The sequence below is a fragment of the Vulpes vulpes genome, chromosome 4 (assembly GCF_048418805.1).
Source record: "Vulpes vulpes isolate BD-2025 chromosome 4, VulVul3, whole genome shotgun sequence".
Classification (NCBI taxonomy): Eukaryota; Metazoa; Chordata; class Mammalia; order Carnivora; family Canidae; genus Vulpes; species Vulpes vulpes.
In genome coordinates, this window is record NC_132783.1 from 21,781,411 (window position 1) to 21,805,041 (window position 23,631).

Genomic DNA, 23,631 nt, shown 5'->3' on the forward strand with positions numbered 1-23,631 from the left:
AAGAAGTTAGAAATGGAAATGATAGAGAATAGTTTTCCCTCTCTGTCTAGACAAATGCATTTCTCTTAACAGCTCTCTTGAATCTTGGTGAAGATAGAGACTCTAGAGCGAGTAAAACTGCTACTCTTCCCAACACCTGCTCTCACTGTATGAGGACTAGGGATAATCAGAGAAGTAGATCTTAATGTGCATCATATGCTTCACTAGACTGGCATTGTTCCAGACAAATAAATTACTTGACTACAGAAGGTGCAGTTATAATGGAATTTCAACTAAGCAATAACAACGATAATGGCAAAAAATAACAATATTAATAACTATGGATTTGTGGGCTTTCTAAATTGTTCAGAAATGTGAGGTCCACAACTGATGTGTCTGCTGTCCAATGCTTGATTTGTGGTATAGATCAAAAACTTTTCCTTGGGTGGCTCAGTTGGTTAAGCATCTGCCTTTGGCTCAGGTCATGATCCCAAGACCGTGGGATGGAGCCCATCAGGCTCTCTGCTCAGTGGGGAACCTATTTCTCAGTCTCCCTGCTTACCACTCCACCAATTTGTGCGCTGTCTCTGTGTCAAATAAGTAAATAAAATCTTTTAAAAACATTTTCCTGGGGGATCCCTGGGTGGTTTTTTTTTGTACAAAATTTTCAGTTTTATTATAAAAATGCCCACACAACAAAGATTGTCATAAGTCATTTCTTGGCTCTACTTGCATTCAGCACTTGCTCTTGAGCAGCTTTCTTTGCTTTTCCCATCTCGACAAGTTCCTTATATCGCTTCATGCAGTCCTTCTTTGTCCTGCCAGGCACTGCTTCTGCTATTTTTTCCCACCTTTCAGGTGTATTTACTGGGTACGTTTTTAAATCCTGTTCCAAAAGCTTCTGTTCTTCTGTTGTCCAAGGGGTGAAATCTGTGCACGGGCCTTCAAATCGTTCTGAAGGTGTCGCATTGTTGGCTTGAGGCACCACTCCATGCTCTTTTTTAAATTTATCAAAAGCCCTTTTGTTTATGTCATCTTTTTGAAGAGGGTCAAGTTTTTGAAGACTCTTTGCTTTGCCAATAACATCTTTGGCAGTTCTCTTGACTCCAGAAGAAGAGTGTATAGTCTTATCATTAGCGATAACTTCCCATCTTGAATTTGTTCCAGCAAGGAAGAGGTTCACAGCTTTAATTAGTAATTGCAAATCATCTTCTGACCAGTTTTTACTGCCATTTCCACTTCCACCAGTTCATTTCTCTGCATTCTTGGATGCTTGTCGCATTCGAGCCTCACCTTCCTCTTTCTCTTTTCTAATCTGCTCATTTATTTCTTCTGTTTTTTCCAGAGCAGCCTTTCTTACTTCCTTTGTAGATGATGTGAGTGTTTCATTCAAACACTGTAAACTTAGGCACTTAGCGCCTGCCTTCTGCCCAGGGCATGATCCTGGAGACCTGGGATGGAGTCCCATGTCGGGCTCCCTGCATGGAGCCTGCTTCTCCCTCTGCCTGTGTCTCTGCTTCTCTCTCTCTCTCTCTCTCTCTCTCTCTCTCTCTCTCTCTCTGTCTCTCATGAATAAATAAATAAATCTTAAAAAAAACTTTTCCTCGAAAAATCATGTGAAATTTACATACAGGGAAATTCACAGAACACAATTTTTTTATTGTCCATTTGGTCAGGGACTAATTGCCATATTAAAATCACCCTCTGTCAGCTATTTTTTTTTCTAATGTATATTGATTGGTTTCTTATTTAATCAGACTTACACATTTTATTTCCATTGAATATGGAATTCTAATTCCTTACTATTTAACCTTAACTCAAATCTTACCCTCTCTTTTAATAAATTAGGACATACCAATCTTGTAAAATATTATTTCTAATTATCGGTTAGTACATTCCACTCTCTTCTTTCATCTGACAGGTGAGACACACAATCACTCAATCTTCATGCAAAGATATATGACGATGTAATACAGTTTTACAGAATACTGTGTATGTTATTTCTATTACATAATTCATTTTAGTGTTTCCATCCATCAAAATATAGCGTTCATCTGAAACTTCTCTAATAATTCTTTTGCCTCTTATGTACAGAGATAGATAAATGAAGTGACTGTCTTACAACATGTAATAGGTTGACTTATTTGTTTGTATGTGGGGATTTATACAGTGATTTGTCTCCAAAGAGGAAGTGAAATAATTTTTTTAAATGGAAAACATAAAAATTTTAATGTGAAGACTACAGGGAAGGCTTTAATGAAGGAGAAGGCTGACATATTTTCCTGATAATGACAACACAGACATTGTTAAATTTCTTTGCGAGGACAATGAGAAAAAAGTTAGGAGGGTGCTTTTATAAAGTCATTGTTATTATTACTCAAGTCAATGAGCTGTTAAGTACAAGCTTAATTATGACCTATGTTCATCATCTTGATACTTAATAACGCACCAGATGCACTTTCCCTGCTTTGTCAATTGCCTGATCTGGGATCCCTGGGTGCCCAGCGGTTTAGCGCCTGCCTTTGGCCCAGGGATCCTGGAGACCCGGGATCGAATCCCACGTCGGGCTCCAGGTGCATGGAGCCTGCTTCTCCCTCTGCCTGTGTCTCTGCCTCTCTCTCTCTCTCTCTCTCTCTCTCTCTCTCTGTGACTATCATGAATAAAAAAAAAAATTGGCTGATCTATCAGTTGACTGAGCATTCCCTGCCAAATGTGACTGTCTTCCATCTCCAGAGGAGATAGCTGGTTTACCCACATCTAGACTTCATCGTTTTCTTCCCAAAATATTTGTTCCCTGAGACAGGTTCCATCGGAAATTAGGTCGGAAATTAGGTCGGAAATTTGTTGTTTACTCAAATTTGTTACTCAAATTTGTTCCATCGGAAATTAGGTCGGAAATTTGTTGTTGACCACATCTTAGGTCAGAAGAAACAAATGAAACAATATCTCATCTTGATAAATGATTGAGATACGGTCAGATGACATACTAATTTTAAAAGTGTGTTAATCCCACCTAAATATAGATGACGAATTAATTTAAACGTGGGCTAACCGGCCTGCTCTGCACTGCATCCAGGTGATGCCTTTGCTCTCAAGTTAACCTGATTGCGCAGAGGTGCCCTTGTTCCCTGACTTCATCCCCAAACCATCAGGATTATTTCAGTTTACCTTCTCCTTTTCCCAGAACATCCTGTTTGGAGTCATGCAAAGGGAGTGTTTGCTGCAAAGAAGCCTAATTCATAGTTAACATTGTCCTTATCATGGACATACTACGTAGGGGAATGCCTCTGCTGGAGGTCACCCACCAGGACCCACAAACCTGTGGCCCACACCCAGGCTGGCTGGGCTCCAGACAGGTTGATTTGGCTCCTTCCAGACCCAAGCCCAGGGCGCTGGGCGGTCGTGGTTCACCCAGGGTGGGGGCAAAGTGCCCAGGGTAGCAGCACTTCTTATTTTTGGTGGAAACTGCCCCTCGCTCTGGCTTTCAGGACCTGGGGGTGTGCGCACTCATCGCGACAGTCCCTCTCTTAAGTGAGGCACTCCGCGCCCCCCCCACCCCCAATCACCTCTGCGCGCCCCCCTGCAGCCCTTGCAGCGCCCAGCGCACCCCAATGGCGGCCACTGAGCTTCCTGCAAGCTCCCAGTTGCCTCCGTCGCCGCCTGGGAATCTGGGGCCCCAGGGGACTGCGAGCCCTGGTGTCCGTGGGACACAGGGAGGACGCAGCCGCTGTGCCTGCCCCACCCGCCACCCCTGGGAGCGGGGAGGCCCGGAGAGGCGGGGCGCGGCCAGCAGCTGGCCTGGGGCAGGAGCAGCGCCGCCCACAGCCCGGGCCTGGAGCCCAGCGGAGGGGGAGCGGCGGGGGCAGAGCTCTCCTCCGCGGGGGAGGGCCCCCAGCGGGGGGCACAGCAGCACCAGGCAGCTGCCCGGAGGCCGCGGGGTCCTGGAGCGGGGGTGGGGGGGCAGCTGCAGCGGGAACAGGCCTCCGTGGAAGCGTGGCTGGTGATCACCGGGACTTCACCTTCTCTTACTTTGTTAGGAAAGCCACCAGGTAAGGAGGGGACCCCCGGAGGACGCGCCGGGCGCTGAGTGGCCTGGGGCTCAGCTCGCCCCCTTCCTGAACCTCCCCCCTTCCTTCACCCTTAAAGGAGCTCTGTTCCCAGGCCCTTTGCTTTCCAAGGAGGGCTTTGGTCCCGCTGGGCCATAGAGATCTCTACTCCGCGGCAGGTACAGCCCAGACGCCAGGCGTGGGGTTCGATGCAACTTTCTCACAAAGTTAGATGCAACAGTGCACAGGCTGGACCCCCTCCCTCGACCCGCCCCCCACCCCCTGCCCTGGCATCCCCAGGGCAAGATTGTTCAGACACCCCGCTCAGAGGCCTCCCCCCCCTCTAGCCTCCGGGGCCCCCTAAATCTTAGCGCCCCTCAAACCATGTTGGAGCCCTTCCCTGCAGCTCCTCCGGGAGCACCATTTCCAGCCTGGTCGCAGCGGCTCCGCTCCACCCCAGGCCGCTCGCCGGCCCTCAGGGGGGGCGGGGAAGCCGGCGGGGGAGAGCGCGGGGAGCCCTAAGGCAGCACCATGCCGGAGTCCTCCCGGAGTGAGTGGGGTCGCCTCCGCCCCCGCAGTCCCTCCCGGGCTCCGCGCTTCCTTCCACTCTCTGGCTGCGCCCAGGGCGGCGCTGGGGAGGGCGGCGGCGGCGGAGGGCAGGTGCCCTTTGGGGACCAAACAAGGTACTTCCCGAGCATCCCCCCTCCCACTTCCCTTGGGGGCGCGGGGCTGGGTGCGGGGTGGGGGCGTCGGGGTCAGCCGGGGGCGGGGGTGCTCCCCTGGAAGCGGACTGATAGGGTTCTCTGCCTTCATTCTCTTCGTGTAGTCCTACTTAGGGACCTCAGAAGCGGCTCTTGTTTTTCTGTTTGTTTGTTTTTTCACAAAAGGCTGTTTCTCCTAAAGCTTTGGTGTCCCTGTCATCCCTGTTGGGGTTTGGGGACAGAGCCGACCTCTTCGGGCAACTCTGATCTCCAGGGTTTCGTTACTCCCCGTCCTTGTAAAGTCTTTAAAAAAAGACTTTTTTTAAAGCTATGGTTATTAAAACGTATGTGTGTATATATTCTTATATACTATCTGTAAGAGTTCATGTTGAGTAAAAGTCAGAAAAGGAAAGTGTAAAATATTTAAAGAGTAGCACAGACCATTAATTGTAAGAGTTAAAAAGCACCAAAAGCTGTCAGTTTAAAGAATATAATCTAAGAGCTTGTGTGTAGTCAGGGGTTCTGGTTTGGGCTGATATTTGGTGGCATTAACTGGGTATTTAAGAGATTACTCAGTTGTTGATTATAAAAATTCCAAATTTCTAAACCCAGCGTGATTCATATGGTTGTGGTAAAAACTTATTGCAGACATTTTCACTTTAGAGCTAGGATTGTTTTTTTAACTAGAAGCTCACATTACTTTGCTTTTTTCCCTTTTGTTACACGCTGTAAGTGTAAAATGAGTCTGTGATTCAGAACCCCATGAAACAGATCGTTCTGTAGAAACATTTAACATTTTTTAAATTTAAAATAAATTTGGATTCACTTAGATTGGGCATCCGTGCCTGTAAACAGGCATGTTGATGGAATATTTCTACCTTATTTGATTTAATTGTTGTCATTTGACATTCATGCGTGCTTTTTTATCCTATCCCCAGACTGAATGATCTGTCCTCACAAGTAGTCCCTGAACAGGATGAAGGTTTCTGGCATTCCTAAATTCTTATTTATATACCTGTGAAGGGGATCCCTGGGTGGCTCAGAGTTCAGTGCCTGCCTTCTGCCCAGGGCATGATCCTGGAGACCTAGAATGGAGTCCCACGTCAGGCTCCCTGCATGGAGCCTGCTTCTCCCTCTGCCTGTGTCTCTGCACACCCCCCCCCCCCCCGGTCATGAGTAAATAAATAAAATTTAAAAAATACCTGTGAAAATTGGTTGACCTTGAAAGGAGTTCTGCTGCTATATTACATTGATTGTTATAACTTATCTTCAAACACAGAGCTAAGCACCTAGTTTAAAGAAAGCTACAAGCTTGGGGCATAGATGCTTTTTAGGAATCGCAGCCTCAAAGGAAAAAAAAAAGGAATCGCAGCCTCTTTATGTGAATTTGAGTGTCAATTGAAGAATTCATAACATAATCTATAGGCAGAAAAATTATTTTGAGACTTGCAAACTACAACGTATGGAAAATCCCACCCTCACTGTTCTACCTGCCTGTGTACATACCCTGTGAACTAAGGGCTCTAATCTTCATGCATTTGCAAATGAAGGCTTCTGGTGCCAGTGCCACTTTAACAGCTCTTCTTCTTGCCATCATACTAAAATAATGTTACCTTTCATTATTTACTAAACTTCTCTGCCAAGGAGGGTGATGTTTTACATCATTTAGTATTGTAGGAGTAGCATGGTTGACTTTTTATTGCTTTGTTTTGTACGAGGCAAAGAGAATATTCAGAATATTTGGCATTTAATGGAAATAGGAATTACTAAGTGAGGACAAGTTTTTATGACCGCTTGGATCAAAGTCCAGAAACAGAAGTCTTACACTTCCGTGTAGCTTTCAGCGATAGACTTTTTATTTGACACTGCAAAACTGTGCTGAATTAGTTCACATTCCTGGTCCTGTGTCTAGGATTTTTTTCACTTCTTTTCTTTTCTTCTCTCTTTCTTTGTTTCTGTCATAATTTTTCTCATCTCTAAAAGCTGTAATATTCTTATTTGCAAAATAGTTCTATTAAAATCAGATGAAATAAATTTAACACCAATAAAAGATAAATGTATTATAAAAATTCAAATGAAATAAAATCAGATGATAGATATCAAATAAATATTGCCATCCACTTTTTCAAAAGATACTGTTTCTGTGAATATATAGGAATATAATTCCAATTATCAGATAAATGATTTGTGAGGCATATGTTATTAAGTTGTCACTAGTGTTGAAGATAATAAAACTCTATGGTTATTGACTCAGTCTGACTTCGGTCTTATTTATAATAATTTTATGGTGGTAATTCTGATGCGGTGATGACCTTTTCTTTTTGTATGGTTTATAAACAGCGTTCATATAGCCAGCTTTAAGCTGCTCTTTAGTACTCACCTCAAGATGTGCAGTTTTTAGTATTTTGAATATGTTGTGCAACAAAATTTTCTTTTTAGTAATTCCACCTAAATATTTAAAATATCCGAAACTGGCTTTTAAGTTTCAAAGGTAGAATTTGTACCTTCATCCTTATCTGAATACAGAGAAGGTTTCCTAAGGTTTGAAACACAAAATAACTTAGGACTTTGCTTGAACTTCCTACTGCATTTTAAGAATGCTCAAGAAAGATTTCTTCTGTAGTTGAAAAGGCTACACAGAACTGTTTGGTGTTTATTAGTTTATCCCCCAAACATTTTTCAACCTAATATTTTATTAAACCTGTAACTGTTATGTCGAATTAGATGTGTTCTTTGTTCTCAGAGCTGATTGTAGGATGACAGCCTCTTCCTAGGAGGAAAGTCTTCCATAAGGACCACTGGGCAATTAAACAAATCACTGAGTTGATTGATTGTGGAGGGTTCAAAACGACTAATTTCTGAATTTAGGATGCAGTCTAGTTACTGACTTTGCAGGACTTCCTATGAAATTAGTTTAGCTGGATAGATGCGGATTCAGTTGACCAGTGTTTACAGCTGATTGATGTGGTCGCGGTGATATCTGTTATATCAGGCTCTGAGTAAAAAGCGCCTGTGAGCTACATACCTAGGAATAAAAAATGAAGGAAGGCTTTCCAATATAGGAGTCATTCATTTGATATTTAGCTCTGTAATCTTATTTACCGACTTGGTATTCCCACTTAACTTGAACTATATATATATTTTTTACGATGTAAGTGCTTTATTCATTTTCTCTAACTGGTAGAAATTTACGCTTACTGCCAAGCAAATGTTTAAGGCAGGTAAAGCCAAGTACTCACTTGGCTTAAGTTTTGACACTGCAAAACTGTGCTGAATTAGTTAAGAACTTGAGTTCTTAAGAGTCATTTTGCTAAGTATTCTAAAAACCTTTTAAGAAGCTCTTAAGGATATCTATTTATTTCTCTGGTTTGTAGTTTGTACTGAACATGCTATTTAAAGTGTTATGTGCCATTGGTAGCTTCTGTTTTCCTCGAGACTTTTCCTCTGATTCTGAATTGTAAAGTCAACCTTTTGGAAATTACATTTTCTGAATAATTTTATTAAAACTAAACTTGGGACTGAAAAGATACTCTTCTAGTATCATATCTCTAGTGATAACTATAAAAAATAGCCATCCTTATTTCTGCTCTCTGTACATATACCGAGGTATAAGAAAAGATCCGGATCTCTTAAGCTGATGAAATAATTAAAACACACACACACACACACACACACACACACACACACAGAATTTTTGCACTTTAGAGTTAGAGAGGATCATGAAATCCGGTGTTTCTCAGACTTAAGTAGTGTTCCCCTGCTAAAGACAGTCTTATTCATCTCTAGCATATTAGAAAGCATTTGGTCATAAGTAACATAAACCCTACTTGGATGCATATAAAATTGACTTACATGATTAAGTGCCTGGAGATTGGTTTGGTTATGAAATTGAGCTGATCAAATACCCGTCAAGATTCTGTTTGTCTGTATGTCTGTTTAATCTGTTTGTCCTTCCTTCAGTCTATCCATTCACCTCTTCTTCCTTCTTTCTTTCCTTCTGTCCATCTACCCTTCCAGTTTTTGGTCTTATGCTGTGTTGGCTTTATTCTGTACATTTTCTTTATAGGCTGGAAGCCTTTTTGGTGCAACTTTCGGTGGCTCTTAATATTCTGAAACTAGAGAAATACCTTGTTATTTGTGTCAGTCCTCTCAAAATTACTCTGGCCCTGCTTGGGTCATGTGCCAGCTCTGGACCAATCACTGTGTCCAGAAGAATAGGTTTATCCAAGGGGTGGATAAGCCACAATCTGAAATGCCTTTGGGGGAGAGGGAATTTCCTAAAAGAAAGCGATGTAGACACAGCAAGAAGTTCCAGATACCTACCATCTAGTGCCGGGCTTCCTTTTATTTAATGTTAGTTAAACGTGGAATTCTTAAGAGCTGGTATAATGCTGCCATAATTACAGCATTTTTCCAATTGTAATACCGAAATAAATTTGTGAGTTAATTACGAACTAAAATGGTACAACCCCAGCCAGATACAAGTTGACAGCATTTATTAAATCACCCTTTTAGAGTGAATCTGGCCCTGCCTGCCCAGTAAAGGGTCTGCTGAGGTCAGCTCACCTTTGCTACAGTTGCCTTAATGATGATTGACTTCTTCCCCTGGGTCTGCTCAGTCAGGAAGCTTTTATTCCAATAGCACAGCATACCAACTTTGGGTTTTCCTTGGTCTGAAAGCATATTTGCATATCAAGGTGGTCTCTTTTCAAGATTTCCCTTTGTTCTGCGACCACTAAACTGCAGTGTGATTGTGAACACAAATATATACCTGACTGCCAAAATTGCAGGACAGTGCTTGATTCCAAGGTGGTCATCCCAGTATTTTAAAGTATACTTCTTTCACCTTCTTTCTCTCCTCCTCCTCCTCCTCCTCCTCCTCCTCCTCCTCCTCCTCCTCCTTCTTCTTCTTCTTCTTCTTCTTATTATTATTATTATTATTATTATCATCAGTGTGGAAACACAAAATTTAAGACACTTTCATAGAAAAATTACAGATCTCCACAACACACTTGTTTGGGGTCCCTCCAATTGGAGGTGCCCCCAAGTGCCAAACCAGCACAGTCTTTCCCATATCTCAGCTGCAAAACAAATCAGTTTACATATTTACAGCATAGACGTCAGTGACTATGTTTTCTTTCAGAGATAAGTAGGATTTCCTTTAAGGAATATTTTTCACACATGTGTTTGTGAGTGCACGGAAATTTACAGAACACATCTCTTTCAACTCTCAGTCAAGTGTGAATGTAAAACCACATGAAGCAGTTATGCATTTAATTTGTATCGGGTCCCAGTTAGCTTCTCAGATGTTTTCATAGCTGGAGAAAACTTGGAAATACTAGATAACTTCAGGCAGAGCGTTCATGTCCTTTCCATGCCAGATCCAAGAGAACTAATCACTGTAATATCGGAGTAGAGGTTATTTGAGGATATCACTTGGAGGTGCTCCGAATCTCCCCAGCTTCATTTAATAGCCTATTATAGTGTAGTCATCTTTTCTTTATCTAAAGCAGTACTCCTCAAAGGGGATGCTGTGGGGGTACCTAGGTGGTCTAGTTGGTTAAGTGTCCAGCTCTTGATTTTGGCTCTGGTCATGACCTGAGGGTTGTGAGATCAAGCCCCACCTTGGACTCCATCCTGGGCATGGACCCTGCTTAAGATTCTCTCTCTCTCCCTCTCACTTTTTTCCCTCCCCAGCTTCTCTCTCTCCCCCTCTCAAAAAGAAAAGGTGAGGGATGCTATTGGAGTTCGATGGTGGCTTTTTTATGTTGTTTTGAGACACTGTACAACACATTGCAGGATATTTAACATCCCAAGGCCCCAGACACTAATTGCCAGAGTGCCCCCATCATACTGACCCACATTTCCAAATGCCCCCAAGGACATACTATTACGTACATACTACTTGGTTAGAAGCCATTGTTCCAAACTCTTTCATATTGATTTCTACTGATGAATACTGTGTAAGGGCCCCAGATAGGACAAATCTTAGCTTCAAACCCTGGAGCTATCTCTTTCAAAGATTATGACCTTAGGTGCTTCATTTGCCTCCTCTGTAAAATGGGGATAGCATTTACTTTGTAGGGTTCTTACGAAATTTAAAGGAAATAATGTATATTTTCTTCTCTCTCCTAGAATGAATTTCAGTAGTTTACTCTTTTATCTTTATCTTGAGAATCATCAGCACCTTAAATATAATCACAGACAGTCATTGCTTTATTCTGGCAAGTGGGAATTAGAACAAATGAATGGTGATTTTATAGATTTTAAGAGTCCTTATTTTTTACATGAATGTTAATTAATGATTTGAACAGAACCATTTGTGAATTCTGTGAGGTACTGGAAAAGGAAGTGGAAGGGGAGCTCAGACCTCCCAGTGCTGTCCCCAGCATTGGAATTGGCCCAAATTAATAACCCTCAGCTTTAAAGTGAGAGAGGGTAGGGAATCAAAGCAGAGACATTCATTAGTGAGCTTAAAAATCTCTTTCAGGTCTCCTAACTCAGGGAAAAGAACTAGGGGTGGTGGAAGGGAAGGTGGGCGGGGGTTGAAGGTGACTGGGTGACAGACACTCAGGAGGGCACTTGAAAGGATGAGCCCTGGGTGTTATTCTATATGTTGGCAAATTGAACACCAATAAAAAAAAATTATGAATAAAAAAATCTCTGCTCTAAGCATTCTTTTTTTAGGCTTATTTGAGAGAGCAAGAGAGAGAGCATGCACACAAACAAAAGAATACAAGCAGGGGGAGCTGCAGAAGGAGGAGGGAGAAGCTGACTCTCCCCTGAGCAGGGAGCCTGATGCCCATGGTTCCTTGCTCTATCCCAGGACCCTGAGATCATGACTTGAGCCAGAGGCAGATGCTTAACCGGCTAAGCCACCAGGTGCCCCAGCACTAAGCATTCTTGATTCTCACAAGGAGAGCAGAGTGTCAGATTCTCAGATTCAATAGTTTTCTTCTTTAACTACTTTCCAAATATATGAGTAGTGGATGCAGGTCAAATCATTCAAACAGTGTAACTCAAACTGTAAAATTAGGATTGAAGGGCAGGAAAAATATCTAATGTTATATTTATTTTTGTGAGTTATTTTTGTGGTTTTCCTACAGATCATTTTAGCAGATTTCCGTATAGGTGTTTAACCATCCCTTTCCAGACAAATAATTAGTATAATTTTTGTAATTCTGGTTTTAAAGTGATTAATTCACATGACTTATGGAAAAAAGCACTGGACAGAAAGAAAAAGGGATGACACTTTAATAGTAATCTTCAAAACTTGGGAATATGTTGTGTTTTGTGGATTACTCAGGTCCTGCAACTTTTTAATCTACTTGTCTGAAGCATCCTGCAAATCTCCCCAAATATTACTGCTCAAAAACCTGGTGCATAGCCCTCCTGGAGGCCCAAGCTTCAGCATACTTAGAGAATTTCCTCAATTGAGCCCCTTCGGTAGGAGCTATAACAGACCAACTTTAGTTTCCAAATCTGTATCAGAGTGTTAAAGTATTATGTTATCTAGTACTAAAAACCATTCTGCGATTTAGAATTATGATTATTGTGAAATATTGCAATTGTTTTCATTATAGTTATTTATTTTCTCACATTTGTTGTGAGTTTTATCTTTGATATTTTGAAAAAAGGTCCCCCAAATCTATAACTTATTTCTGCAAAAAAAATTAAGTTTTTGATAGTAATGGGAAAACAAGATATGTTCTTATATTTATTTTTCTCAACTAAATATTCAGCTCTTTATTTTTATACATTATTCAGAAAATTACATCATATATAGTGTAGTTATTATTAGTCTAGGGAGTCTTAATGGTTTTTCAGTACTAAATTGAGAGAAAACAAGCATTGAAAAGACCATTTTATTCCTTTAAGTGTTTCTGTACAGATATTAGTGCTTTTAAAACAGGAGCCTAAGAAGCAGCAGTGGCTAACATCTAGTTGTTCTGTACAAGCCTCTTGAATAATTTTTATTTTTACAAGAAATCACTTTTGAAGGTATACTCCATTTAATAATGTTTGATTAACTGAAAAGTAATATCTATCATGTATTAAAGACTGTATTAGGCATAAGGCTTGTCTGAGACTCTATGCTGTCACATTATATGTCTCATTTCCTTAAATTTTTAAAAAATACTTATTTATTTATTTATTCTACTTTACATTTTGTGGCTTTTTTATTTTCATGTATCTATTTTTTATTGGTGTTTAATTTGCCAACATATAGAATAACACCCACTGCTCACCCCGTCAAGAGCCCACCTCAGTGCCTGTCACTCAGTCACCCCTACCCCCCGCCCACTACCCCTTCCACCACCCCTAGTTCGTTTCCCAGAGTTAGGAGTCTCTCATGTTCTGTCTCCCTTTCAGATATTTCCCAATTATTTTTCTCCTTTTCCCTTTATTCCCTTTCACTATTTTTTATATTCCCCAAATGAATGAGACCATATAATGTTTGTTCTTCTCTGATTGACTAATCTCACTCAGCATAATACCCTCCAGTTCCATCCACGTCGAAGCAAATGGTGGGTATTTGTCGTTTCTAATGGCTGAGTAACATTCCATTGTATACATAGACCACATCTTCTTTATCCATTCATCTTTCAATGGACACTGAGGCTCCATCCACAGTTTGGCTATTGTGGACATTGCTGCTAGAAACATCAGGGTGCAGGTGTCCCGGCGTTTCATTGCATCTGTATCTTTGGGGTAAATCCCCAGCAGTGCAATTGCTGGGTCTAGGGCAGATATATTTTTAACTCTGAGGAACCTCCACACAGTTTTCCAGAGTGGCTGCACCCTGGAATCCCCTATCTGCAGTTCATATTCCCACTAACAGTGCAGGTGGGTTCCCCTTTCTCCGCATCCTCTCCAACATTTGTGGCTTCCTGCTGCGTTAATTTCCCCATTCTCACTGGTGTGAGGTGGTATCTCATTGTGGTTTTGATTTGTATTTCCATGATGGCAAGTGATGCAGAGCATTTTCTCATGTGCGTGTTGGCCATGTCTATGTCTTCTTCTGTGAGATTTCTGTTCATGTCTTTTGCCCATTTCCTGATTGGATTGTTTGTTTCTTTGCTGTTGGGTTTAATAGTTCTTTATAGATCTTGGAAACTAGCCCTTTATCTGAGACGTCATTTGCAAATACCTTCTCCCATTCTGTAGGTTGTCTTTTACTTTTGTTGACTGTATCCTTTGCTGTGCAAAAGCTTCTTATCTTGATCAAGTCCCAATAGTTCATTTTTGCTTGTGTTTCTCTTGCAAAAGAAAAGAAGAGAAGAGAAGAGAAGAGAAGAGAAGAGAAGAGAAGAGAAGAAAGAGAAAGAGAATAAAATAAAAGAGAAAAAAAGAAAAGAAAAAAACGGGTGGGGGGTCAGAAACAAATCAAAAAACAAAAAAAACAAGGGGGAGTACCCTCTGATTCTGTGTACTGTAAATCCCTCGACCCCCCCTGGAACTTTCCAGTGCTGCTTGGTGAATAATTTGTTTTTCCCCTGTCCCCCTAGCTGGTCTCCTGGGGGAAGGGCCTGCTGTGCTGATTTTCAGGTGTTAGCACTTGGGGGAACTGCTCAGTCCCCTGCCTGCTGCAAGGCTCAGTGAAAGATGTTTAAACTGTTTATCAGGTGAGGCCACTGTGAGGCTCAGTGGGGGTTGTTTACCCCTTGAGGCCCCAGGAGGAGCAACCAGAGTAGTGGCAGCCAGCTCTCCAGCCCTACAGTCAGCTCCCGCAGTAACTCGGGAGCTCTCAGTCTGCAGGGGCCTGGAGACTCCGGGGCGGGGGCACTCATCTGCTCAGCTTGTGGCAGGAGCCTCCTTGTTGTCCTTGGCCCTCGCGGCTTCTACCTGTCAGCGAAGGAGGCCAGATACTGGGCTGTGTCCCCGGCGCCCTGGGCTCCCAGGCCTGTGCTGTTGGAATCCTGCTCCTGCCACGCAACCCCCTTCACGCGGAGCCGCAGCCGGAGCCCCTCCGAGCTACTCCCCGGTCTAGCCAAGTGCACTGCAGCCCTTTAGGCAGCTCGGCTCTGGGGTGTGGCGTGCTGTCCCCGGGGTGCAGGTGTCTGTTAGTGCCTCTGGGAGCCTGAGGGCATCCCCACCCTCCTGGGTCCTGCTCCAACTTCCTGTGAGCCCCTTTCCATCTGGGAAGATTGGTGAAGCTCCTGCTTCTCCGGGACGGAGCTTTCCTGTCCTGGGGACACCGTCCCCAGCCTTAGCCGGCTCCACATGGGGCCCCTTCCCCTTGGATGCTTTTTGTTTCTTTATTTCTTTTTCCCCGTCCTCCTACCTTGATAGATGCATGAAGTCTTCTCACTGTAGCGTTCCAGCTGTTCTCTCTTTAAATCTCAGGCCAAATTGGTAGATTTTGAGGATTATTTGAAGGTTATCTTGGTAATTTGGTGGGGAGAGGTGACTTGGGAACCCTACTCTTCCACCATCTTGCCCAGAATACTTTTCTGACATTCTTCAGCTACACATATTTAGGGCACTAATTACTTGTAATGAAAAACTGACTTAATTTTTCACATCAACCCTTTTAAGTTATTTAACTTCCTGTGTACTGTATTCTGAATGCTGTTCAGTTAAAGAGACTGCGATCTGTAAAAATATGTGTTTTCTATCTGCTTTTCACTCTGGAGATAGGGGATTCCATGGGTCGGGGTTATTGGATAATACCCCTGGAGAAGATATAAACAGGTAGGCCTCGGTGATATGTGTATACGTGTGTATAAGCCCAAAACAGCAAGAATTTTTAACAGAATCCTTTGAAAAATCACTAGGGGTGGTAAAAGGGGAGGAGCGAGGGGGTGGGGGTGATTGGGTGACGGGCACTGAGGGGGGCACTTGACGGGATGAGCACTGGGTGTTATTTTGTATGTTGGCAAATTCAACACCAATAAAAAATAAATTTATTATTAAAAAAAAAGAATCCTTTGAGAAATCAATAGAAAAAGCCCTGTGCCCTTTGCTGAAAAATTGTAAATCTCTACTGTCCTAGTGACGATCTTTGTTGATTTCTAAAAATGTGTCTCTCTTGGGTTTAAATCTGAGAACGGTGTGCTGTCAGAATTGATTACATGAGCAGACTTTTTTTTTCTTTGTGCTTCTAAGGATATCCTGAGATCTGTTTAATTGGACACTGAAGGCAGAGCATCTGGCCTAACTTCAGTTAAAAACAAAGGAAAAAATGCCTGTAATTTAATATAAACATATGGTGCCATCTGATTCTCCAAAGATACCCCTACCTTAAATATTAGTGCTTAAAACTAGCTTCTTTTTCTTTTCTTTTCCTTCCCCACCTTAGCTACATTTTTTTTTTATGTAACTGGCTTAGGAGGTCTGTGCAAATCAAACAGGGTTTGGGATCGAGATGGTTTTTACTGCAAGATGAGAATATTCACTCATTACAGGCCCCCAGACATGTGGGAGATGATCTTCAGTAGGACAGTAACCAATACACTTCATCTTCATGAAAATTCAAATAAAAGATGATGCTATTTGGAAGACAAGTTTTGACAGGAAAAAATTATATTTTGGCTGCAAAGGTTAGTTAGATGCAGGAAAATGATACTAAGAGGAATATCTTCCTTATTCCTTCGATTTTAAAAATGTTCAATTTATTACCTCAGGGTTTGGTATCAAATTAAAAATAGATAAATGGAGACTTTAATAGTAGCCATCTGTCTGGAGAGTTTTTATTTGGTTTGTCTGGAGAGAGGAAGGATGGCTTAGATTATCTTTGAATGTCTCTTAGATATTTCAAGAGGGGAATGCTGTGGGTAGGGTGGGAAGATACAAATCACATGAGCAGATGATCTTACAGCTTCAGGGAAGTGTTAAGACTGGGAAGGGGAACAAGGCACTTCAGAGTTGGAGGGAACAGGTAGCCTGCAGAGAGGAACTCAGAAGTCATTTGGTTCAGGGTGTTTTGAATAAAATAAATAGTGGTTCTGTTAATGAACAAAAAGAAGTATCTCAGCTATGAATATGTAAGCAACTCTACAGTACACTGCTGTCTATGATCTTGTTGCTATGAGAATATAAGTAATCCTGAATCGATATGTAAAATGGATGTATTGAAAGGGACAGGTTTCATCAGAAGTTTAATATAAAATTAAATGGTGCTTGTCTCCTAAGCTGTGATGTGGTGTGAGATGGTTACAGACAACCAGAGTGAATACATCTAATGGACCGGAAATAAGTCACTAATACTGAATACTTGGACCTGGTTGGAGGCAAAGGGCCTGGGAAAAAGCTGAAATATACAAAGAGCCAACGATGCCCCTGGCCGAGTGTCCTTACTCTAATAAGTCACAGAGAAATCTTTGTTACATTTCACATCTTTGAAGAAAGAATTCCAAATGTCAGACACATCTGATGTATATTGTACTTCCTACTGGGCAGCCAATGTATGACTCAGAGGTAGTTTCTGTGAGTAGTGCTGTCCTCTCCAACGGAGATATGTCCCTGACAGAGCCATTGGGGTTTCCCTACATAAAAAAAAAAGTTGGATTGTGTGGATTCCAACAGTAATGGTGTTCTGGAAGAGAGTGTCTGTTTGTGTAAATGGAGGTCTCAGTCCTTGGATTCCCCAGAAGATTTATGTGGGGATCTGCACTCCAATAAAGATAGCCAGAAAGAATGTAGTAAATGCAAAGCGGTTCGTTAAAGCAAAAAAAGTGCACTTTCAAGGTGGAAGAATAGGCAGGTTCTGAGAGGTAGAACCGGCTCCTAGGTTGTTCTGGAATTGGGTATTACTGGGCCTCTCTGGGCTGGGAGGAGCTGTGATCTGCAGTGAGGTGGTCTCTTAATGGAGGCTGCCTCCAGTCATTTGGGAAACTCCTCCCACAAGTTGGGAGTAAGAGTTTGACCCTCTGAGGTTTGGCAGCCTTCTCCGTGGGGGGGGGGGATAGAGTGTTGTACCCATTATGCAAATACATTATAATGAGTCTAGGGGTTACCTTGGGGTAGGGGTGGAAGGGGAGAGAGCATGTTCTACACCTGAGGCATTTGATCTGCCCACCCCAAGGTCTTAGAAACTACAAAGGAGGCCATTGTCTTCCCAGGATTTTTTTTTTAATTTTTATTTATTTATTATAGTCACAGAGATAGAGAGAGAGGCAGAGACATAGGCAGAGGGAGAAGCAGGCTCCATGCACCGGGAGCCTGATGTGGGATTCGATCCCGGGTCTGCAGGATCGCGCCCTGGGCCAAAGGCAGGCGCCAAACCGCTGCGCCACCCAGGCATGCCTCTTCCCAGGATTTTAATGTGTAGCTTATTTATCACCAGCCTTGCCTCTGCTCCTCTCCCCATCATTTCCCTTTAAAGACTGGGGACCGTGCCTTAGGGTGTTCCTTCCACTGCTTCAGTCTCCCTTCTGCAAAACAGTCGCAGATTTTAAAATCTGATTCTAAGAAAATTTTTGTTTCAAGAATCTAATGGCATTGCTGCTCATTCTGCTTCATTTAGCTCTTTGTCAAGGTAAACAGTTTTGTTACTGTAGCTACAGAGGAACCGGGAAAGGAGACTTCATACCCAATTATCTAACGTGACTTATTTAATGATTTATTCACTGTCCTTAAAGAACAGTGAGTTGATGTCCTCTTTGAGGAGGGGCATGGAGAGTTCTTTCTATGTATCCCAGCAGTCTTTCTGGACACTTCTGACGTTACCCAATGGGCAGTGAGGGGTAAGCAGCAACATAGCACAGTTTTCAAGTGCCTCCCAAAGGAGATCTCAGTATGAGCTTTCCTAGTGAGAAGTTACAAATTCCCATGGCTTCTCACCTAAACATATGAGATATAAATAGTAGGTGTTTATAGTCCTGAGTTCTTCTTTTAGCAGTTACAATATCAAAAATTAAATTTCTGCTTCTCATGGAGGTCTCGCATTTTGTCAGCAAGATTTTTAAATGATTATTGAGGATCCTTTGGCATTTAAGAAAACAGGAATTGTTTGAGACACATGGCAGTGAATGGTATAAAGACAGAACAGGAAAACTGCATTTTTTCTGGACAATATATGCTAAAATCTTGACATATCAGTGTTTGGAGCTCATGTAGCAGATGTTTTGATGTAACAGTCTTTTGGAGGTAACTTGACCTCTGCAGATGGCTTCCTAGTCTGTACATCAGTATGTGGCTGGACCTGTGCAGTTTGTTTGATGTCCCTGCCCCTCATTTTCTTGGTTGCTTCTGTGCCACTCCCGGGGCCTTTCTAATTGCCTTCTATGTGCTGTTCTCTCTGGGTAGGAGCACTCTGTCTCCAGCCCTCCACTGGCCACTGGCCAGTCCCTACCTTCTTTAGAGCTCCTCTCAGGTCAGAGAGGCTGTATCATCTCTTCTGAGATTGCTCAGCTCCCCTCACTCTGCCTCCTTCTGCTCTGCTTGAGTTGTCTTCACAGCTCTTACCTTTCCCTGAAGTGATATCCTATGCTTGTTTGTTCTTAAGTGCTGCAACGATGTCCAGTTCCAGCTGTCTTGTTCACTGAAAGATTCATAGTGCCTTAAGTTGTACCTGGCACATGGTAGGGACTCAGTGAATTATGTCCAGTGAATGCATGATTGTCCAAATGGATCATTGGGAAATTCAGACATTATTAGGCTCGTGGTGCTTTATTTTATTAAATGAAGTTTTGGAGATGTAGAATTTGTTTATCCCCACCCCAAGTCTGCAAAGGTGAATTTATATTCTTATATTTGTGTTACTTGGTATTAGAGATCTGAAGTGCTGATCACTCACTCCTTTCCTCCTCCCCTGGATTCCAATGGAATTTAAACACACAGTGAGTTGGATGGAGATTGATTTTTCCATTATTAAACTGAGCACCGCCTGATAACCTACAGCGTGGGGGCCTTGGAGAAGCTTGAGTTGAAGCAACTTGGTTTCCAGAATGTAAAATGAGCTACCCACTCCTTTGGCAGTTACCTCTCTCCCTCCAACTGAATGTTGAGTGGGTCTGACCAGGAAGCCTTATGGCATGAAACAAAAGACAGAGGGCGCACTGACCTCAACAAGCCATGAGCAGGCCATGAAAAGACAAAATGGAACCTATTTTATTTATCTACTATTTAGAAATGTGAAAATGTGGCTCAGTGGATGTCAGATTCTACTGGTTTCATTGGCAAGTTCTCCTCATATGGAAAAGATTCAGGAAACAGGTGGAGAGTGAAATTGAAAGGATTGCTCCAGCTCTGCCCCCCTCAAGTGGGAACCAAGCAGTATCCCCTTTTCAGTGGGAAAAGGGGGACAGGTTGCAATTATGGTTGTCCCCTGGGTGGTTGCAGTTGCAACACGTCTATTAAAATATACCAACTAACAAATAATTTGAACCAGAAAAGAGCTATCAACTCTGAGAGTTGCTGCAATTGTGAGTCGTCTAGACATCTGCCAAATAAAATAGTAGGTTCTATTTGTACGTATGTTTAAGGGGGAGAATGGATGTTAATCCAGCATCTATTCAACATCTGTCAATAAGAAATGTGTATCCTTATGAGAAAATATCATATCCTACTCTTGATATGTTTAGTATGACTAATACTAACTTCATGTCCAAACTCAGCAGCTTTTTATGTTTCAGGTTCGTGGGAGTAAGGGAGAAGTACTATACATTTTGGATGCTACCAACCCTCGACACTCCAACTGGCTTCGCTTTGTTCATGAGGCACCATCTCAGGAGCAGAAAAACTTGGCTGCCATTCATGGAAGCTTATTTGCTTCTTATTTGTACTATGTACTGTGAGAGGAATGAACCAATTTATAACTGCACTCCCTGTTTTAAATTTATTCCCAATGACCTGCTTCAAATAACAGTAACTAACTCATAAAGCAGAGAAATCTCATGTATTCAGCATATGCAGAAAAGGGTTAAATCTAGTTGTAAATTGACACCAGATCATTCTCTTTATGAGAATTCTTGAGGGAATGAATTACATGCTCTGATAATGTCCTTGGCAGATCTTGTTTTCAAGTACTTTTGATTCATTCAGTGAACATTTATTGATAGTTTCTTTACTTGATGGTTTATTTGGCTCATAGTGCAATATTCTGTGTTATTACTTGGGAAAGGCTTCATGGAGAAATTTTATTTGGGTATATCCTCATGACTAGATTTTGAGCTTCTCGAGGATAGTGTATTAGCCAGTGTTTCCCAGAGAAATAGAACTGATAGGATCTAGATATCTGTCTTTCTGTCTATCTATTTATATATATCTCTATCTATCGAAAGATTCATTCCAGGGAATTGGCTCACGTGGTTATGGAGGCTGACCAAGTCCAGAATATGCAGAACAAGTGTCCCACTTTGAATCTAGAGGCCACAGGCTGACGTAGAAGAAGCAGTGTCCCACTTTACACACCGTTAGGCTGGAAGAGCAGATATTCTAGTTTGAAGATCATCAAGCAGGAGAATCCTCTTATGTGGAGGAGGATCACCCTGTTGTTCTGTTCAGGTCTTCAACTGATAGGATGAGGCTCACCCACACTGGAGGACAATTTGCATTAGTCAAGTCCATCTATTTAAATGTTAATCGCATGCCAGAACACCCTCACAGAAACACCCAGAATGATGTTTGAACAACTATCTGGTGATCCTGTGGCCCAGTCAAGTTAATACATAAAATTAACCATCCTCAGTAGGAACCGTATTTTATTGAATTCCATATCCCTGTATCCTTGCCTAGTGCTGCACATTACATTGGGCTCTGACAGAAACTGTGAGTTGAACATAGCTGATTCCTCAGCAGAAATTCCGCCAAGATGAGAAAAAGTTAAGCAATAAGTTTTTAGAGGAGTCCTCTAATTAAAACTCCTTTATCAGATGGTTAACAGAATGAAGAAACATTGCAATTCACTGGGAAATTGGTTGATTGCATGTGAAAGCACAGCTCCTGGTACCTAAGCTGCAAAAAAAAAGCAAAGCTATGGTTGGCAGAAGTAAGAGAGAAGGGAAAGAATAAGGAAACTAATATTTTTTTTAAGAATTTACCATGTGCAGGCAGGCCCAGTGGCTTAGCGGTTTAGCACTGCTTTCTGCCCAGGGCGTGATCCTGGGGACCCGGGATCAAGACCCATGTCAAACTCCCTGCATGGAGCCTGCTTCTCCGTCTGCCTCTCTCTCTCTCTCTCTCTCTCTCTCTCTCTCTAATAAATAAATTAATAATCTTTAAAAACAAAGAATTTACCATGTTTATTGTTCTAGAAGCTTCATTGTACATCATGTCATTTACTGTGATCCGAAAGACTGTAAATTTAATAATTTGCTGAGAGTTATGCTGATTTCACTCCATTCTGAGTGTAAAGTCCACAGTCAGAAGAGGGAAAATGCACAGAATTAGGTTTTAAAGTAACCAGAAAGGATAGTCATCTAGAATATTCCATTTCCTGATGTTATTAGCTAACCATATTTTCTCCATACAGATAAGCATTGGATAACCAATGTAATTACTGTCTTTTTTTTGTCTGGATAAATGAGAGATGCCTCTTACAAAAGGCTAGATTGGGCTGGAAAATAGAATCTTTTTGGCAGCTGGAGATATTCAAGCCACTTTTTAGGTTATTCAGGATATACGTTGATCCAACCACAAATTTCAACTGATATTTTTAAATGTGCATACATTAATTTTTTCCAAGCATTTTGTATTTTTTATGGCTTCCTGATGCAGTCCTCTTCCAGCACCTCCAGCATGACCTCACAATTTTAATTTACAAACTCAGTTCAAGTGTCTCCTTGTGAATGTTACTGATATCAAAAAGCCTACATGTAGACTCATGGAATTTACTTTAGGCAAACCCACTGTTTTGTGTTCTTTCTTTATTCTGTGTTTTAGAGAATGTTATTCTGTTTAAACTACATTTTTTCCTTATGCTTAAATAGTAACTCTTACCTTTGCTCAGCTGCCTTTTGTTTGTGACCTTTCTTCCTATTGGTGGTTATGTCTGTATCATCGATAACACTCTACGTTTGCCCAGACTCCCAAAGGATTGGCTGCTCAGCTTTGAGTTCCCTTTAACTGTATATTTTGCTTGCAATGATCCCTTTAGGTAATGGAATACTATGTCGGTAAGTTTTTATATCTACCTTTTACCCACATCACTCCTCTAGGCCCTACTTATGTATTTCTTTATAAGGGAACCACCTGCACGTCTCTCTTGTTTAGTAGCCGGTGTTGCAAAGACTCACACAGTTCTCCCGGTCATTCGGTCATTCAGTGTCGTACCTGTCTTCTGCTATGTCAGGTGCGCTTCCTTCCTTGAAATAGAGTAGGAATCTACAGAAGATGACTGTTGGCAACTTTGATACTCTCAGAAATTATTGTTCGATTTAAGAGGAGGTGAAGTGGGGGTGGGACTGGAAGAGGATTCATAAACTAGAAGATCTGTGAAGTTTCATATTCAAATTAATTAGAATCTGTTCAGAGGCCAGTGTGAGAGCCTTTTGGTGCACAAGTGATGACAGTGTCTTTAATTCCTTTTAACATTATCTTGGCTTTTCCTTAGAGTGGGATCGAGTGCACTCTGTGTTCCTTGCCACAGAGCACAGTATGGATCTTTGTCGCTCCCTTGGCGGAACGTCTGTTTTCCTTGAATGCTAGCTGGAGTAGCAGACTGTTCAGGGTTCAGAATCACATCTGAGCTGGGAGCAGAGGACCCAGCTATAATGGGTCACAAGGCTGACAGTGATGTCAGCCTTCTGATTCGGTGGAATAATCTCCTGAGGGTTGCATTCCAGAAACATCGAGCTGGTAGGAGAAGACCATAATGTTTCCTGCTTAACATTATGAATCACTTACATTCCAAATTGTATCTGAAATTTGGGGTATTCAGGAAATTTCTTGTTTGAGCTGTATGTCCCAGGATTGGAGTAAATGAGAAACATTTGTGGCTATGTGGCTTGCTTGGTGGAAAA

General features: G+C 42.0%; 1 protein-coding gene and 1 long non-coding RNA gene across 2 annotated transcripts in view; both read left to right on the forward strand.

The window, feature by feature from the left end:
• Window positions 1–291: 291 nt before the first annotated feature.
• Window positions 292–23,631, forward strand: part of LOC140598712 (uncharacterized) — a 45,598-nt gene continuing 22,258 nt past the window's right edge. Inside the window, exons 1-2 of the mRNA XM_072757239.1 lie at window positions 292–353; window positions 3,624–4,028. Coding sequence (XP_072613340.1) covers window positions 292–353; window positions 3,624–4,028 — 467 coding nt within the window. The remainder of the gene's footprint in view (window positions 354–3,623; window positions 4,029–23,631) is intronic.
• The window catches only part of LOC140598522 (uncharacterized), a 29,841-nt gene continuing 10,758 nt past the window's right edge, over window positions 4,549–23,631 (forward strand). The window contains exon 1 of the long non-coding RNA XR_012000959.1: window positions 4,549–4,708. This is a non-coding gene — a long non-coding RNA (uncharacterized lncRNA). The remainder of the gene's footprint in view (window positions 4,709–23,631) is intronic.